The sequence below is a fragment of the Alexandromys fortis genome, unplaced genomic scaffold (genome assembly GCF_014885135.2).
Source record: "Alexandromys fortis isolate MF-2015 unplaced genomic scaffold, M_Fortis_MF-2015_v1.1 scaffold_165, whole genome shotgun sequence".
Classification (NCBI taxonomy): domain Eukaryota; kingdom Metazoa; phylum Chordata; class Mammalia; order Rodentia; family Cricetidae; genus Alexandromys; species Alexandromys fortis.
Window position 1 is genome coordinate 74,738 of NW_026068038.1, and position 19,396 is coordinate 94,133.

The 19,396-nt window shown below is 49.6% G+C and overlaps 1 protein-coding gene across 1 annotated transcript; it reads left to right on the top strand.

The window, feature by feature from the left end:
* The first annotated feature begins 72 nt into the window (after window positions 1–72).
* On the top strand, window positions 73–19,308 carry Dnaaf1 (dynein axonemal assembly factor 1). The gene is made up of 12 exons (XM_050165130.1): window positions 73–234; window positions 1,699–1,849; window positions 3,204–3,295; window positions 4,854–5,075; window positions 5,179–5,345; window positions 8,595–8,716; window positions 10,549–10,706; window positions 13,153–13,407; window positions 16,150–16,241; window positions 17,312–17,371; window positions 18,172–18,556; window positions 18,969–19,308. The coding sequence occupies exons 1-12, from the start codon at window positions 129–131 to the stop codon at window positions 19,061–19,063; spliced, it is 1,905 nt and encodes a 634-aa protein (XP_050021087.1). The 5' UTR covers window positions 73–128; the 3' UTR covers window positions 19,064–19,308.
* Window positions 19,309–19,396: the final 88 nt, after the last annotated feature.

The following is a 19,396-nucleotide window of genomic DNA, read 5'->3' on the forward strand; positions in this document are numbered from 1 at the left end:
TGGAGCCCCCACTAGTCCCGCCCCCGGTAGCGTAACCGACTGCGCGTGCGCGCTTTGGTTACCACGACGACCAGAGAAGCGTTGGACCGCCAACGACGCGGACCGTAGTGCCAGGGCGAGGAGCGAGCATGCACCCCGAGTCCTCAGAGCCGCCGGCGGATGGAGCGGCGGAACCCAGTCTGGAGGAGTCAGCGGGCGATCACGGCGACGTGGGCCCAGGGGTCCGCAAAGAAGGTGCCATCGCGTCGGGAGCTGAGGGGGCGAGGACCCGTGCTTCACACATGCCCATTCACGCAGCTGGGAGTAACCAGCACCCCTCACACATGACTATCCTTACAGCAACACGAACAGTCAGCCCACCCGCCTCACACGGGCACATCAACACAGCCCGGAATAGCCAGCACCCGTCAAACATGCCCATCCACACAGCCATGGGTCAGCCAGCACACCGCATACATTCCTGCCCATTCACTATTAATGAACGCTAGACCTTTATTAATGTAATCAATCCAGCACATATAGAACACCAACTATTTATCCCAATGAATATTAATCAGGGATCGCCGGTGGCTGGAATGTAAGGCACAGTCCCTAGGGTTCAGTGTTATTCAACAGACACCCCACACTCCCACACCACCCATACCCCCACGCCCCCCATCCCGCCAACACACACACACAGAGCTCATCAGCTCTTGAAGTTAGATTCATTCGAGGCTTCTAGGGATGCCTTATGGGGTAAAAACACAAGCCTGATAATCTGAGTTTGAACCCACAAGTGCATAAATACAGTGGTTCAAATCTGTATCCCAGCGTCCCCTAAAGTTATGTCTATGGCAGTGACTCTTTAGCTAAATATTTCTTCTGTGTAACTTGATATTCTCTGAGAAAACTTACTGGTAAATTCTCCAAATTCTCCATGGACCAGTTTATCCCTTTTACTTATTTTTTTCACTGTATCCTCCCCTTTAAAAAGAAGTGTATTTTATTTTGTGGAGTGGAGATGAAAAGGGAGAGGTGAGGGGGTGCCCAAGGAGGCCAGAAGAGGGCATCAGATACCCTGGAAGTGGAGGTAGAGGCAGTTATGAGCTGCCCTGTAGGTGCTGAGAACTGAACTCTCTGATCCTCTGGAAGAGTAGCAAGCATTCCAAGCACTCTCAATGACAAAGTCATCTCTCCACCACCCTGTACAGCAATTTTTACAACAATCTGCCTGTGTAATGGCTATGTACATGTCACTTTTAGGCTGATCCTCTATAAAAACTGCACAGGGAAACATGAAAATGTGGACAAAGCTGTGCCTTTTGTTGTTGATGTTTCTACCATCTGAAACACGTTAGCAATGCAGATGTCTTTAAGGGAGTCCTTGTAGGGCACAGTGAATTCTTCTGCCTCGAAAATAATGCACTGACAGTGTCATCCGTGGGTAGGGATCATTCTCAGAAACATAAGTGGGTATAAAAACCAAGTTTCATGAAAAGCACAGGATCCCATTCATATAAATCAAAAACATGACAGCCTACTTTTTTATTTGTTTGTTTTGGTGTCTCTCTATATAGCCCAGTCTGGCTGAACTCAAAACCCGGTGGATAGTCTCCATTCTCAGCCTTCCTGGGTGCTGGATTACAGGCTGGGATTGCCATGCCCATCCTAAATTTTTTGATCTTTACAAATTAACCCCCCCCTTTTTTTCTTTTACAGAAATTAGTGAGACCAAGGAAACGTGTGTGGATCCTTCTACAGCATCCTGCCAAAGTCAGCAGCAACAGAGTGGCGACAGCCAGAGTGGCGACAGTGGCTCAGATGGTCACTTAGCCAACTCAAGAAATGACAAGGATGATCGGGGTCCCAGGTATGTGTTGTGCAGCACAGCTCCCAAGCCACCAAGGAGGGTGCGTGGTGATAGCCCCTTAACCCCTGCACAGGGTACAGCTACGGAGCCTGCCCAGTTAGTACTAGAACAGGGTAGAACCAGCAATACCTCTTTAAGGGAATGAGGGGGATGTTACTTGTATTTATTTATGTGTGTTCATGTGTGTAGGTGGCCATGGAGGCCAAAAGGAAGTGTTGGGCTCCCTAGAGCTGGAATTCCAGGAGGTTGTGAACTGTCTGAAGTGAACTGGGAACTGGTCTCGTATCCTCTGCAAGGGCAGCAAATGCTCTTAATTGCTGAGCTATCTTACCATGTCTCCAGCCACTACTGCTTTTTTTTTTGAAGAAAAAAAAAGAAGTATTCATTTATGAGTGTGGGAGGAAGCATATGGAAACAAATGTGTGCAGTACATACCCCGGTGTGTACCCCGACACATAAATGGATGCTGAAAGACAATTTGCAGAAGTCCATTCTCTCTTTCCACTGAAGACTCCAGCAATCAGACTCAGGTCTTCAGGCTTTGATTCTGCCCACTGAGCCATCTTGCCATCCCCTCTGCCTCTGGCCCTGCGTTAAGACAGGGTCTTACTCTATTGCCCAGGCTGCCCCTCAGCCTTCTGAGTGTTGGCATTACACATGTTCACACTATGCCTGGTTCACACTAGTTTTGTTGATGACACTGCTGGAAGTATTTTTATTAGGCCAAACACGGCAGGTTTTTTAGAGCACTGAATCAACAGTATTGGGTAAAACCCTAAGAGCCATTTAAGGGAGGGGACACTGCCGAGACGGCTCAGATGAGGACGGAAATTCGAGTCCCCAGTGCCCATGCAAACACCCAGTTATCTCTGGACATCTGTAATCCCAGAACTGGGGAGGCTGAGACAGGGGAATCCGGGAGCTCACTGGCCAGCCACTCTACCCAAATCAGCTGGTTTGGTGAGAAAGCTCTGCCTCAAAATCTTTGGCAGATGTGATGGAGGGGGACACATGTTCACCTCTGGCTTCCATGTGACTCTGCACACATACCAAAGGAGAAGGGGAGGAGGAGGGAGATTTAACACAAGGTTTCAGATTTAGGACTTTAGACAGAATGGATGTTGGAAAGAACCTGAGCTGGTGCCATGGCCCACAGCTGCAATCCCAACAGGGCTGAAGCAGGAGGACCACAAGTTTGAAGATAGCCTGGGTTGCATAGCGTGTTCCCAGCTGACCTGGGCTACAGAATGAGACCCTATCTCCAAACCAGCCCAACCCAAACACGAACCTTTAAGTATGTTTCCCAACCGGCAAGCTGAAGCGAGACTCTTCCATGTGCTTTGTGTCTTCACAGGATGACTAAACAGTTCCTTCAAAAGCTCTGCAAGCAGCACAAGCTGTACATCACCCCTGCCCTGAATGACACGCTGTATTTACACTTCAAGGGTGAGTCCCAGGGGAGTCCATGACCAGTGTCAGGAGGACAAGGTAGAAAACAAGTTTTAGAGGTCATCTTTGTGCTCCAGTGTTTCTCTGAGCGGAACTCGGGCTTGACTGGGTTCATAAAGGGGCTGTGTGCACAGACAAGCCTCCCTTGCTTCTTTGGTTGCTTACTTGATTTTTCCCCCTTGCAATATAAAGGATGAAACCCAGGACCTCATACCCACTAGGCAAATACTCTGCCACTGAGATCCAACCCTCGCTAGCCCTCCTTTCCCTTTTTCTTTTGAAATAAGATTCACCAAATTGCCCAGGCTGCCCTTGAACTCACTTTGTAGCCCAGAAGGATCTTGAATTTTCATCTTCCTCCTTCGCTCAACCAAGTAGCAGGGATTACAGGCCTGCACCACCAGGCACATAACTAATTAATTTCATCTCAACATCTCTCAATGCCCCCCCCACAGAAGGTAGGATCTTGTTATATAGGTCATGCTTGCCTTGAACTTGTGGCCTTCTTGCCTCAGTCTGCTGGGAGCTGGCAGGTCAGGCTCCAGTCAACATGGCTGGCTTAGGACTGGGCAATTTTTAAAGCAGTGGGGGCAGTTGTGAACCTTGACCTTGGGACGGGTATATGATGAAGTACAGAAGATAAGAGTAGAAGGCAAGGGAGCAGGGTCTTTGGTCCCCTCAGAATGTAGAGGTACTGTGGCATCCTAGGTACTTGGGCTTAGTGTCCAGTCCCACATCTACATCTGAGCTAGTGACAGGGGAGGTGTGGGACAAGAATGGAGGGTGGACCCATGTCAGAGTTCAGGAGAGAGACGCATGAAGGCACAGAGACTAGCCCAGCAGTGAGCTAAGAAGACTTGGATGTAACCCAGTGGTAGAGGACTCAGCCATCAGGTTTGGGGCCTTGGGTTCAATCAAAAATAAGGGGAATGGCTTTGCAAAGAAAAGCTGTTACTAGCTGTACGTGCTGTCACACGCCTTTAATCCCAGCATTCGGGGGGCAGAGGCAGTCAGATCTCTGAGTTTCAGGACAGCATGGTCTACAGAGCAAACTCCAGAATAGCTAAGACTACATAGAAAGATCCAATCTCAAAAATAAATAAATAGAACTTCTTTAAAAAAAAGAAATAAAGAAAAAGAGAAAAGAGATGTGGGTATCTTAATCTCTCAAGTCCAAGATCAAGATGCCAGCAGATCCAATACTTTGTGATGGCTTCCAAAGTTCACAGAAGGAGACTTCCATCTGTGGCCTCAGTTTGTAGCCCAAGATAACCATGAAATTGTCATCCTCCTGCTGTAGCCTTAAGGGACCTGGGGTCAATGTTGTGCCACCATGCCAAGCAGTCTCTCTCTAAAAGGGCACTAATCCCATCATGTGTGCCCCACCCTCACCTCCCAAAGGCCCCTTCTGACACCATCACATGGGAGGTCATGGTCTTCTACATCAGAATTTGCAAAAACCCAAACACTCAGCCTCTGCCAATAGGCAAAACCAACAGAATCCAGGCCCTTCCCCACTGAGTGTACGGGAGCCTCACCAGCCCCCACCCACCAGGGTTTGACCGCATTGAGAACCTCGAAGAGTACACAGGCCTTCGTTGCCTCTGGCTGGAGTGCAATGGCATCCAGAGGATCGAGAACCTGCAGGCCCAGAGCGAGCTGCGCTGCCTCTTCCTGCAAGTGAACCTGTTGCACAAGATTGAGAACCTAGAGCCACTCCAGAAGCTGGATGCTCTCAACCTGAGCAACAACTACATCAAGACCATTGAGAACCTCTGTAAGCTTGGCAGCCCTGCTCTGTGCCGCATCCTGGCTGAGATTCCAGAGTGTGGGCCGGGAGCACATGCTGCTGTTGCTCATTTGTGCCACCCCTCCTCCAGCCTGCCTCCCTGTCCTGAACACACTGCAGATAGCCCACAACCGCCTGGAGACCGTGGCCGACATTCAGCACCTCAGTGAGTGTCTGCGTCTCTGTGTCCTCGACCTCTCCAACAACATGCTGAGTGACCCGGAGATCTTGAGCGTGCTTGAGAGCATGCCGTGTCTGGTAAGTGCAGCCCACTCCACGGACAGCATGTTCCAGGGTGTGCTTCAGAAACATCACCCTCCTGCCTTCCTCCCCTTCTCTTCCCTTTTTCCTTTTCACTGGGAAACCCACCCAGCATGGTGACACTCCTGCTGAGAGCTGCTTCCCTAGAGCTCCCTGGTGCCTGACAGGCAGCTCTCAACTATAGCTCAGTGTCTTCCACACAACCTCAACTGACAGCCGAGACTTTGTACAATTTAAGTTCCAGCTTTCTGAGACTTGGGAGTTTTAGTTTTGTTTACTTCCTGTGCCTTGTGTGTTTCCTTATGTCTTTTCAGCACCCTTCCCTCCTCCCTGGGGAAGGGATGTTTTGAGCTAAAAGAAATAGCTTCAGAACAGTGGTTTTAGCTGAGTTTCTCAAGTGGCAGATGCTGCCCCTATTTAAAACATGGCAGTGGTTCTACTCAATACTTCCTACCAGCTACTCTACTAAACCCCCTTTTAATATGAAGGTGTGATCTATCTATCTATCTATCTATCTATCTATCTATCTATCTATCTATCTATCTATCTATCATCTATCTATCTATCTAAGACACACACACGTTCTGTTGATTCTGTTCCTTTAGAGACCCTGACTAAGCTATTTGTTCCCCCGTTGGTCTCAGAAGTGTCCTATCCAGTGCTGATCCAGGCATTCCTCAGGATTACTGTTCCATCAATCTCTTGATCTGAGCATTCCTCCTCCTCCTCCTCCTCCTCCTCCTCCTCCTCCTCCTCCTTCTCCTCCTCCTTCTTGAATTCATTTGACAAGGGAACTATGTTGATGGTAGCACATCCTGGACCTGGACTTGGAAAACTTTCATAAACTCTGGTGTTTATAAGCTCTGTTGACTCTGGTGTTTCCTGGGAGATGAAGCTAGTCAGAGTTGCTTAGATCCTGGTTCAGCACGGTCCTGTAAGGTACATCACTCCAGGCCTGCAGCCTCCCTCTCTGCAAGCTGGATCAGTGAGCGCTCATGCTGTGTGCCTGACTGGCCTCACAGTGTTCCTCACCCTGCTTTGCAGGCTGTCTCAGAGGGGCCACATGTGATTGGCTCTGGCTCTCTTTTCCTTCATTGTGTGTTTAAAAAGAACCACGTTTCATATGGAAGAATCAGACTCAGTGTTGGCTCCTTCCTTCCACCTAGCAATGGTCAGAATGGGCTGAGGCTCTCACCACCTCTGACAGTGACCTTGGGGCTTTGCTTTGTAGCACAGTGTAGTGTCAGGTATGAGCTGATCCTTGCTATCATTCTTCTGTATGTGTGTGTGCATGTGTGTGTATATGCATGTGTGTGTATATATGCATACATGTGCATTTCTGTGGAGGCCGGAGGTCAACCTCAGCTTCACACACACCTCCTCTTACAAGGATGCCAGTCAGGCCAGGAGGGCGTAGCCTAATGACTTCACTCTAACTTTGTTACCTTGTCGATGACCCTGTCTGTAAATATAGTTACATTCTAAGGAACTAGAGGCTGGGGTAGAGGACGTGGGAAAACACAGGACACACCAGTCTATTACAAAGTGGTCACTTGTTATTGTTTGGGGTTTTGAACCAGGATTTTGTGCTGTCCAGACTGGTCTTGAACTTGTTTGATGTGTTGGGAGGGTAACCTTGACTTCTCCTGACTTTGTGCCTCAATTGCTGGGATTATAGTTATGCACCCCCCCCCAACATTATTTAAAAATGGTTGCCTGATCATTGTTTTGTGATTCCTTTAAATTTCCCACATACCATGTAGCCCTTAGAATACTTTTCTGCATCCTGCTATGAACTTTGAAAATACAGCAAGGGCAATGAAGTCATGAGACCAGAGCATGGTGTGGTGGTTTCAATAGGAATGGTCCCCACAGGCTCATATATTTGACTACTTGGTCATTAGGGAGTGGCGCTACTTGGCAGGGATTGGAGTAGGTGTGGCCTTGCGGGAGAAAGTGTGCCACTGGGGGTGGGCTTTGGGCTTTCAAATGCTCATGCCAGGCCCAGTGTCTCTCTCTTCCTGCTGCCTGCGGATCCAGAACTCTCAAGCTGCTTCTCCAGCACCATGTCTGCCTGCAGGCCACCATGCTTCCCGCCATGTTGACAATGGACTAAACCTCTGAAACTGTAAGCGAGCCACCAGTTAAGTGCTTTCATTTATAAGAGTTAGTGTCTCTTCACAGCAATAGACCACTGACTAAGACACATGGCAAGGTCAAAGCTAACTCGTTTACATCTAATATGGATATGCTTCCTCAACAACATAAGCCATTTTAGATATGAACAGTATCTGATGTGATCAGGCAAACAGAATACAAAATGACTGATACTCATGACCCTCTCAGCTTCCTCAGGTGGAGGCAGGAAGGTCTATATCTGGCCATGGGAGAAAGGTGCTGGTATTATTAGACCAACTTTCCTTCCTGCATTCTGACCCCAGGGGGTCTGGTACCCAGTATGAAAGGCCTCTTCCTGGCGGCCCATACATCCTTCCCAGTCTGTGCCTCTTTATGTGTTTTGTTATTGTTGGTTTTGAGACAAGATCTCATGCAGCTAAGCCTGGCCTTCCTCGTTGATTCTTATTTGTTGCCCTTGCAAATATTCTCTTGAAATGGGTCCCAGGTAAGAAGAACCAGAAACAAATAGTAAGAGTTTAATTAAAGTTTCAGTCAGAGATGCTGAGAGATAAAGCTAATAGAACCATTGAGCTGGGCAAGGGCCTTGGGGAACGTTTTCCAGGATGGTTCCAGAAGAACGTCGGTCCTTCCAGGAGTAAAGAAGAGGGCAGCTGTGTGGTTTGCGCAGCTCCTGTGGCCAGCACTAGAGAGCCTTGTCATTGTCCTGTCACCTCACCACGATGTGGTGCTGGTGTTTTGCTTTGCTCAAAAAAATTGTGTTGTTATTCTAAGGGCACACAGTGTTATCATCTTGGGTTTTATTATTACAGTGTACAGTGTTTGTGTATGTGTGTGTGCATATGTAGCATGTATGTATAGTGTGTGTATTGGTGTGTGGTATATGTGCAGTGTGTGTGTAGTATGTATGTGTGTATAGGCACAGATATGTCGGGCAGGGAATGCATGTAGAACAGCTTTCCAGAGTTGGTTCTCTCCGACCACTTTAGTTCTGGGGACTGAACTCAGGCCGTCAGGCTCGGCAGCAAGTGCCTTTACCCACTCAGGCCTCCCATGGGCCCCGACTGTCCGGCTTTGATAATCAGTTTGGCCCTGTGTGTTGCTTTGCAGCGTGTGCTGAACCTGATGGGAAACCCAGTGACCAAAAATATCCCTAACTACCGCAGGACAGTCACTGTTCGTCTAAAGAACTTGACTTACCTAGATGACAGGCCGGTTTTCCCCAAGGACAGGTAAGAAAGGAGACCTTCGGGTTATGTTTACTTGAGCGCTTGCCAGTCGAGCACACTTGTTACACGCGCAGGTTTTCTGATTTTTAAGCATTTTCACAAATCAGTAAATAGCCTCCAGACCCATGGCACCATCACTACCAAGCACAGGAACAGGAGTGCTTGCCCTGATAGGGTGTGTGTGTGTGTGTGTGTGCGTGCGTGTGTACACCATGGCACACCCGTGGAGGTCAGCTTGCACTGTGTTGGTCCTGGGACTGAACTCAGGCTATCAGATCAGACTCACCAGCAAACTCCTTTCCCTGCTGAGCCGCCTCTCTGGCTATTGTTTATTGTTTGTTGTATTTTTTTAACTCTCATGAATAATGCTTCTGTGAGCATTTGTGTGCGCATTCTTGTGCAGACAGGTTCGATCCACTGAGATAATCAGAAATAAGATTGATGGGTCAGAGGACAACAACCTCATGCTGGGCCTTTGAGAAGCCACCAACCGGTTTTCCAAAATGGCCTCACCACCTTCTTAGACTCTCAGTATTTCAAGAGGACTTGAGTTTTCTGCATCCTTGCCAAAATCTATCATTTTCACTCCTGCTATGGGATGCAAAGGGGGGGGGGCTTGTCGTGCTTGTGAGCAGCACCCCTCTGGTGGCTCTTTCCTTATGCGCACTGGGCATCTGCATCTGTTGTCTGGGAAATGTTGGCTTAGTATCTCTGCTCATTTAAAACAATAGTGTACCTTTCTAAAAGAGCAGTTTTGGCTGAACCAAGCAGGAGCAGAGCCCCCATCTCCTCTCCCAGTTTCCCAGCATGAGCATCTTGCATCCTTGGGTGCGCTTGTTAACTGGATGAACCATAGCTGATGAACCAAAGTTGCTGTAGGGTTAGTAAGTGAAATCCAAAAACTTTTAAAGATTTTTTTTAACTTTTATTTATGTGTGTGTGCACGCATGTGCGCACACGTGCAGCATGTGTGTACAGCTGCCTGGTGAGGCCAGAAGAGGGTATAGGACCTCCTGGAGCTGGAGTTACAGGCAATTGTGAGTCGCTCAATGTGGCACTGGGAACTGAATTCATGTTCTCTGCAAGAACAGCAAGCACTCTTAACCACTGAACCATCTCTCCAACTCCTTAATTATGAAGAAATGAACGTGTTCAGGGGCAGGAGAGATGACTCAGTCAATAAAGTGCCTCCCTCATGAGCATGAAAGCTTAAATTTGATCCCCAGAACCCACACAAAAAGCTACCATCCCAGCTCTCGGGAGGTGGAGGTAGGGCTCCTGGACGACTCTGGCCAACCAGTCTAGCCTACTCAGGGGCTTCAGAGACAAGGTAGATGGTACCTGCAGAGGAAAGACCAAGGGCATACCCTGGCCTCCATGCACATATTCACATGTGTGTACCTGTACATATATGTACATAGACAAAAGACCAAAGAACAAATAAGTTTGGCCAGACAGAATATGTTTATAATTTTCTTTTAACCTATACAAGTTATGGGGAGCCTGATAGAGAGATGGCTCAGGGGTTAAGAACATTGGCCATCCAATACCTTCTTCTGGATTCTGATGTCATCTGCACACTTATGGTATACATGCATACACATAAAATAAAATATAAATCTTTAAATAAAAGAGTTAATTCAGACCTATATTCTCCTTCCAGATCCCCTCCCCCTCCCCCTTGTCTGCCTCCTAGGGTCTCACACTTCCTAGAATTCATTATTTAGTCTAGGCTAAATAATGGCCTTAGCCCATGGCAGTCCCTCTGCTCGGGTGCAGATAGGCCTGTGCCCATGCCCGGCTCCCAGCTCTGTCCCCCCTCTGTCCTCACCTAGGGCATGTGCAGAGGCATGGGCCCGAGGGGGCTATGCTGCTGAGAAGGAGGAGCGGCGCCAGTGGGAGAGCAGGGAACACAAGAAGATCACAGACAGCCTGGAAGCCTTGGCCATGATCAAGCGGCGGGCTGAGGAGCGGAAGAAGGCCAGAAACAGAGGTAAGGCCCAGCCTGCGGCTGTGCAGGCTGTGGCTGGTGTGTGACTCTGGTGTCGAAAACAGAAGCAAAGGTCACATTGTCCTGCAGGTAGATCACAGATTAATGTCAGAACGAGTCTTGGCTGGACATACCGCTTTCTCATTTAACGATGAAGGCTGATTGCATGCTAGTGGAATGGATATGCTTGGTTGTTTTTACAAAAAGAATTCAACCTCAGGGGACTTTAGAGATGGCCCAGAAGTTAAGAACACTGGTTTCTCTTCCAGAGGACCCAGGTTTGATCCCCAGAATCCACATGGTGGCTTGCAATATTTATAACTCTTGTCCCAGGGGCTCTGGCTCTCTCTTCTGGCTCTCATGGGCTCCAGGCACTTATGTAGTGCACAGACATGCAGGCAGGCAAAACACCCATGTACATAAAAACGGAACATAATGAACCATTGGCTGACTGCTGGATATATCAGGCTGTAGAGAATCTTCAGCATGTATAGCTGATTGACACCGTGGTTCCAATAGTTGACAGTGCTGAAGGCTCTGACAGATAGGAGGACACAGCATAAAAGGACAGACACATGCCTACGACTACTCCAAAGAGATGGAAAGTCTGTCTTAACCCCAAGCCAGAATTTATCTGATGAATTTTTAATTTTATGATCGGTGTGTGTGTGTGTGTGTGTGTGTGTGTGTGTGTAGGCACAGGTATGTTGGGCAGGAACAGGGCTTTTCACAAAGTCTTAGGCCCTTCCTGTCAGCCTGTGTGACCCTGGGGTCATACTCAAATGACCTTCATCAGCAAGACTCTTCCAGTCAATCTAAGAGCCTATCCCTGTAATCCCAGCTCAGCCTGGAGGCCAAAGCAACAGGAACAAGTGTTTGAAGTCAGGCTGGGAAAAACAGCAAGGCCCTGACAAAACTAAAAAGGAAGACTCAACTATTTCCTTTCCCTCCATGAAAGGAATTTACTATTCTGGAATCTAGTGGGCCAGCCTGTGTGCGGTGGCATGTACCTCCTACATTTCACCATGCATGCATATATATGTTTTCATATAAAATGCTATGACCGCATCACCACCTACCTGCCTTTGAGATACAATACCATAACTTTCCCACACTTTTTTTTTTTGGTTTTTCGAGACAGGGTTTCTCTGTAGCTTTGGTGCTGGTCCTGGAACTAGCTCTTGTAGACCAGGCTGGCCTCGAACTCCCAGAGATCCGCCTGCCTCTGCCTCCCGAGTGCTGGGATTAAAGGCGTGCGCCACCACCGCCCGGCCTTTTCCCACACTTTCTTAAAAGTATATATATATATTAAACCAATTTTTGTTTTGGAATTTTCAAGCTTCCAGAAAAGCTCAAGAATCATAATTACAATGGCTGTATTGTTTGTGCTTATTTGGGATGGATGGAGTTTTAAAATTTTTACACACACGTATAGGTGCGCGTGCACACGCGCGCGCACACACACATACACACTCACACACACACTTGTCTTAGCCTATGCATTTCTCGGAAATGTTTGAATGGATTGATGGATTGGGTCCTACTATGTAGCCCAGGCTGGCCTCAAATGTGAAGCCTTCCTACCTCTGCTTTCCCTGTGCTGGGATCACTGGTGTGGGTCACTGTCTGTCACTTTTCTATTGCTGTAAAGAGAGACCATGACCACATCAACTTATAACATAAAGTAACTGGTGGCTTCCTTACAGTTTCAGAGGGTGAGTCCATGACCATCATGGTGGGGATCACGGTGGCAGGCAGGCAGACATGCTGCTGGAGAAGTAACTGGAAGCTTACATCTGACCCACAAGCATGAGGCCAGGCGGGGTGGGATGAGGGGAACAGTAACTGGAGCGGTGGGACTTTCAAAACCTCAAAGCACACCCTGGTAACACACTACCTCCAACGAGGTCCACCCCTCATCTTTCCCAAACAATTGTACCCACTGGGGACCAAGCATCCAAACAGATGGTCCTATGGGGCCATCCTCATCGAAACCACCACAGTCACCGTGCCCAGCCTCTCCTGAACCATTTGAAAGTGAAAGTAGACCATGCTTTGGGTAGACCCCAAATCCTTGCCTGCCATGTCCTCAGGGCTCTGTGTGTTCTCTCTCCATGGCAGAATGCTGCCCATTGAGCTGTGAGCAGAGTAATCCCTTATTGGAGATGTTTATTTGCCTTTATCATATGAACACTCCCTCCATATATACAGTTTTTTTCCTGGCCTCCCACTTGCTTTGTAGCCAAGGATAGCCTTGAACTCTTTGATACCCTTGACTCTACCCCCTAAGTTTCAGGATTACAGGTGTGCACCACCATGCCTGCCTAATATTTTGATGAACTGTGCCCCTGACAGCCCCCTCCACTCAGTCTCTTAAGTTCATGGATACAGAGATGTTCTTATCCTCTCAGGCAGCTCCCAAGTTCAACTCTGAACTCTACTTCTCTAGGGCAGACACCCCTGCCAGATAGTGAGGAGAGTACCCCCATCAGCCCAGAGCCTCAGGAAGAGCCACCCACAGAAGAAACCCAGCAGAAGATGGAGTTGTTTGTGAAGGAGAGCTTTGAGGCCAAAGACGAACTGTTCCCAGAGAAGCCAAGCGGAGAGAAGGAGCCGGCTGTGGTGGTGAACGGAGCAGTGGAAGAACCAGACCTGCCTGGGAGTCTGGCTCAGACCCAGACATCCCTGGTGGCCAGTCCTGATGGTAAGGCAGCTGAGACAATACAGGGCAGCTTCTGACCCTGCACACAGCTATGACCTCTGTCCCTGCACACAGCTATGGCTCACACTTTGAATCCACTGCTTTGGTTCTCTTTCTAAATACAGTCCATGGTAAATCTCATGTCCTATAGGAGACACATGCACACACACACACACACACACACACACACACACACACGGCACATTAATGTAAACAGATTGTACGTTGGTTTCCTGGCTGTCCAGATCTGAATAATCACACAAAACTATATGAATTACAACACTGTTTGGCCAATAGCTTAGGCATATTCTTAGCTAGCTCTTACATCTTAAATCACCCCATTTCTAGTAATCTGTGTATCACCATGAGGCTATGGTCTACTGGTAAGGCTCCAGCATCCTTTTCCTTCGACAGATACATGGTGTCTCTTTGACTCTGCCTTCTTTCTCCCTACATTTAGTTAAGTTCCCTCATCCTCACCTCACTCTATTCTGCCCTGCCATAGGCCAAATGGCAGCTTCTTTATTAACCAATGATAATAAAACATTAATAGCATACAGAGGGGAATCCCACATCACATTAAAATCAGATAAACCATATAAGCAACAGGGAAAGCTATTAGCAGAATATTTTACCTAATCCAGTGGGTCCTCTGGGATCAACAGGAGAAAGCCGTGATGTCTACACTGGGTTTTGGATGGAGCTGTCGCAGGCAAGTGTGTGTTTGAGACTCACCACACAAAGGGGAGCAGTGCCACCAAATACACACACAGCACCGCTCACACTCCAGGGAGATGGCCTCCATGATAAATGTTAGACTCATTAAAAATGTCGAGCGGGGGAGACAGACAGGTAGATCTCTGGAACTCACTGGCCAGCCCACCTGGCTTTTTCCACCAGGCCCTGGCCCAGGAGAGAGACCCTGCTCCAGCTTGTTTCTTGTTCCTGTTGTAAAGCATTCTTAGTGAAAATGAATAGGGAAGGGAAGAGTTTCCCTGGCTTAGAACCCCAGGTCATAGTGTGTCACAGAGGGATGTCAGGGCAAGAACTCCAGTGGGGGCAATAGCGGAACACTGTTAATGTCTGTCCGTCCGTGTCTGTCTCTCTGTCTCTCTCTCTCTGTCTCTCTCTCTCTGTCTCTCTCTCTCTGTCTCTCTCTCTCTGTCTCTCTCTCTCTGTCTCTCTCTCTCTCTCTCTCATTCATGCTCAACTAGCTTTCTTAGACAGCTCAGGACCACCTGCTGAGGGAACAGTGCTTTGCATAGTGGGCCAGACCCTTTTATACCAATTCGAAATCAAGGCAGTCCCTCACAGCCACGCCCTCAGGCAGGTCTGATCTAGGCAGTACAACACTCAGAGCCACCAACATGAAGTCTGGCCCAGGAAGCAGGCCCTGCTGCATGGAGAATCCTGGGAGGGCTCTGTTCTCATGAAGGGAGAGTGTGAAGGATTAGGTGCTAGGGCTGTGGGAATTATCTTGCAAGTAAAGGAGGAGGGCAGGGGCAGGGAGGAGGAGGGCAGGGACTGGGAGGAGGAGGGTAGGGCAGGGAGGTGAAGAGCAGGGACTGGGAAAGGAGGGCAGGGGCAGGTAGGAGGAGGGCAGATGCAGAGAGGAGGAGGGCAGGGGCAGGGAGGAAGCATTTAAGGGCAGACTAGAGAAGAGCATGAGGCAGGGAGCTCAGGTATACCACACTGTGCATCAAGGGAGAAGGAAATGCAAGACCAGGGGTGGGGAGAAGGGCACTAATCACTATCCGGGGGAAGAGGGAAGCAGGGGCTTTGGCATGGTACTGGAGAGCCACATTCACCAAGAGGAACCCACTCTTGGTGCCCTGCCACGCACATCTGGTATGCTCACAGCTCTTCTGGGTTTGATGGGACCCTGGGCCAGAATGTCTGTCTTGGGACATGCTGTGCTTTGGTGATTGCTTATGTAACAAGGGAAAGCTGCTGTCTCTAGTTCAGGGTAGGATTGTCAGACCTGTAACCTGCCTGCTCTGAGCTTCTGGGAAAATGTGTCTGTTTAGCAAGGGTCTTGCTTGCCCAGTGGCTTTCCCCACATGGATCTGCTGTGACTGATATTTGCAGGTAAGAGGTTTCTGAGATCAGCCTGTGTGGCTGTGCCACCACCTCAGCTACAAATATCACACACGGATCTGTAGGGCAGGATGGGCTTCCTGGCTTAGCCACTCTTCTCCTGTGCCCTGGTGCCTAGCCCAGCAGGAGGTGTGAGTGAGTGAACAGACCACACAAGGCTAGGGCTTAGGAACCTGGCAAGGCGGGCCTGGCAGAGGAGGACCCGTACTGCTTCTGCCCATCCAGACAGTCTCGCTGTGTTAAATGGCACAGGTCCCTGGCCCTGGAGAGCAGGCAGCCATATATGTGATGCAGTGTGAGCTGGCAGAGACCTCTACCAGGGCTGCGCTACAAGGTTGGCAGCTCTGGGCTTTGGAACCAACTGTTCTCTTGAGAACATCCCTTTCTCACTGGGCAGTCAGGCTGTCTCTTCTTGGCTTGGCTGCTTCTGCAGACTCACAGCAGGGCCAGCTTCTTCCCGTCTTTCCTCAGCTGGCGGTGGAGGTGCAGCCCTGACCTCAGCAGAGGGCTCTTGTGGCTTCCATTATGGTGTCTATCCAATCACACCCAGGAAGGTCTGTCCTTCCCTCTTAACCTGTAGCATGTCACCCCGGCCTTTGTATCTGAAATCCATGCCAGGGTCAGTAACTTCTCACTGCTGTTCCTCAGAGTCCACGTCTCCAGTGGCCTCTACTGATGGAGCTAGAACTGAAGACACAGAAGCCATTGCCGTGGAGACCAAGGAGAGGCTTTTCATTGATGTGAGCAGGGGACTGATCAAGCTGGGGGGGAGGGGGCTGACACCTTTATGGTCCTCTGTGACTCTTAAGAGTTCCCCAGGGAACAGGTACAGCATACCCAGCCAGGCATACCCCCAGTTCACCCTGCTCATATTCAGGTTTGTCCCCCCCCCCCCCCCCCCCCCCCCCCCCCCCCCCCCCAGATTGTGAAAGCCACGCAAGAGTTTCCTGGGCCATTATAGTACAAAGCAAGTCTGTGGTTGGTTCTGGAGTCACACATCACTGAAGCCTGCTGGGCCTCACACCCACAGCCTGGCAGGTGGCTCCAGCCACCTCATTGGCTAGTCCCTACTCTGGCTTCCTGTTGGTTCACCATGGTGTGATTGTCCAGTGTCTCTCCCAGCAAACGTCGAGTTACAGCTATGTTACCTCTCCCCAAAGCTCCTCCCATTTGGATGACAGTATAATGTATTTCCCTCATGGAAGGCATGAGAGATCCCACATTATCACATTGCCCCAAGAACTGCAATTCAGAGAACAATAATAGTTCAGCGGGCATGCAATCCCATGTGAGCTGGGGGCTCACTCTGCCTGCTTAAGGCCTAAGCTTTGCACTCAAGACCGGACCATATAGAACACAGTGAGGATGTAGTTTCTACTCTGAGGCTGCCTTGCTTAAGGCATGGTACATACTAAGTGTTCTGAGATATGGAGTATGATCATCCCAGTATTATGGAGGAGGAACTGGAGAAACAAGAGAGGTTAAGCAACTTGCCCAAGGCCACACATCTAGGAAATGGTGGCGTGGTTTTCTGGATGTCAGGAGGTACTTGAAGCTCAGAGAGAGGTACTTTTGAGTTGGGGTTTCCCATGACACAACAAAGTGAAGGAGTTGTGACAATCTTCCCATTGGGTAGATGGCTGGACTCGAAGTGGCAGTGTGGCTTTGAGCATGCTGAGGTCTTCTGGTGGGCATGGGTGGGAGTTACTGAGGGGCCTTGGTGATGGTTCCCTTAGGACATCTTGTCCCCTGCTTATATTTTCTTCCATTGTGTCTGAGTGACTCGTTATGTGCTCACTGGCTCTTTCAGGACCTGCCCGACTTGGAAGATGTTGAGGACAGTGACACGTTTATGGAGGACCAGACAAAGGTCAGCACTCTCTTCCCTATACCCCAGAAAGGCCTTAAACTATGGCAGCCCTCCAAGTACTGGGATTATAGGCATGAGCTAGGCATGCCTAGTTCTTTTTGAGACAGGATCTCACGGTGCAGCCCATGGCAGACCTTGAGCTCACTGCAGACAGGCAGGCCTTGAACTCAGGGACCCATTTGTCTCTACCTCCTGAGTGCTGGGCCTACAGGAGTGCACCACCACACCTGCCCCTTAGAGGTCATTTCCTTCTCATAAAAGTCAACTGCCCTTCTGAGTAGACTGGCCATGTATCCAGCTTACTGGGAAGTAGTCACTCTCTGGTCCCTCTGAGAGCTTATTTCAGCCACTTGGGCTTTCTGCTGCGAGCTCTATTAGTGGCTGCATGAAATGAACTGGGAATGTTCTGTCTTCTGCTGTGCTCCTATGCAAACTTCCCAAACTCATCTATTGAAGCTATCCCTAGATAGGGTTGGTAAGGCACCCGACTTCCTGGGCATAACCAGGAGCCAGGAAGCAACTGTATCAGATCCTGTGTCTAGGAGAAGCTTTGGAGGGAACCTCTGCATGAGATCTCACTTCCAGGAGACCGAAGTCCAAGAACAAAGTCCTGAAGAGCTGCTGGGCTATGGGGTGTGGCAGAGGCTAGAATCCAGACATTGGTAGGGTGGTATAGGGGAGCTGTGTGGGTGGGGACTGGTTGAGGTGTTCATCCTGTACCAGCCTGCTATCTCCCTACCCCTGCACTTCCTGTATTGTGATCATGGGAAAATCAAACACAGCTCACACTCTCTCTCCAGGAAACGGGCATCCCGAAAATCCAGGTGGTTTCCAGCTTGAGTGATGACAGTGACCTTGAACTGGACGACTCTTCCCTCCTGGTGTTGGAAGGCACTCCCATAGGCTCCACAGGCCTCTCAAACATATTTGCCATCTCCAAGGACCCCTCAAAGGCGGCCAGGGTGCCTTTCGCAGACATATGTAAGCCAACAGCAACGGAACTGGAAACCCAAGGTCAAGTCTCCAGCGCCACCTCTCCAGGACCCCTCATCCAGGAGCTGGAAGATGAGCAGGGAGAGGATGAATCAAACCAGCCCCTGCCACCCCAAACATGGGCAAGTAAAGCGGCACCTGCCCAGTCCAGTGAAGCCGGAGACAGCCAGCTGCCTGCAGCCACCCCGCTAGGTAACACTCCAGAGGCTATTGAACCACAGAGACAGGGAAGCAGATGGGGGTTTCTGCCCTCTTCATAGGTGATCATTTGGCTGTGGTGTGTCACCTGGTCCTATGGTTCCAGGCCAGAGGCTCTGGAGAGGGAAGAAGACCACTGACACTAGGGCTGAGTGACAAAAGCACAGGTGTTAGTGAAGACGTGACAGTTTAAGCCACACACCTGGTGCTGTGTGCAGGCATGCAGGGCAGTCTGGGCAGCTAGTCAGGACAAACAGGAGGCTGGCCTAGGGTCGAATATGCACTTCTATTTCCCATGTTCCTCTTGCCCGACAGTAAGGGGCATTTCTGAAGGACTCCTGGGCCAGTACTCAGCAAGAAGGGCAGCTCTACCCAAGTACTGATTTGTCCTCTCCCATCTCTTCAGGAGACAGAGCAGAGGATGAAGCACAGTCTTTGTTGGACCTGGAAGAGCCCAGCATCAGGGCAAGACTGGATGACATAGAGTTTGGCTTGGACTGAACCCCAAGGCAGTCTACACTGTTAGGCTAGCAGTGGTGAAATGGACACAGGGCACCCTGTCCTGTGTGTCACTGCTGGTGCACTTTGGGACCCTGCGCGGCATCTGTTCTGCAGCCACATCTGTGTGCCTTGTATCCAGTGCATCGGTTTCCCTGGTTACAGATCCCATAATTACATAAACCCTTTAAGACCCACACAAGTCAGCATGTTACTGGGCTGCCAGTCAGGCCCCATTCTGATGAGAACAGAGACTCCACCCCAAACCCTGTGCTGTGTGTGCATCCCCAAGGTGGAGGGAGCAGGGCTTTACACATCAGCATGGAAAGGTACTGA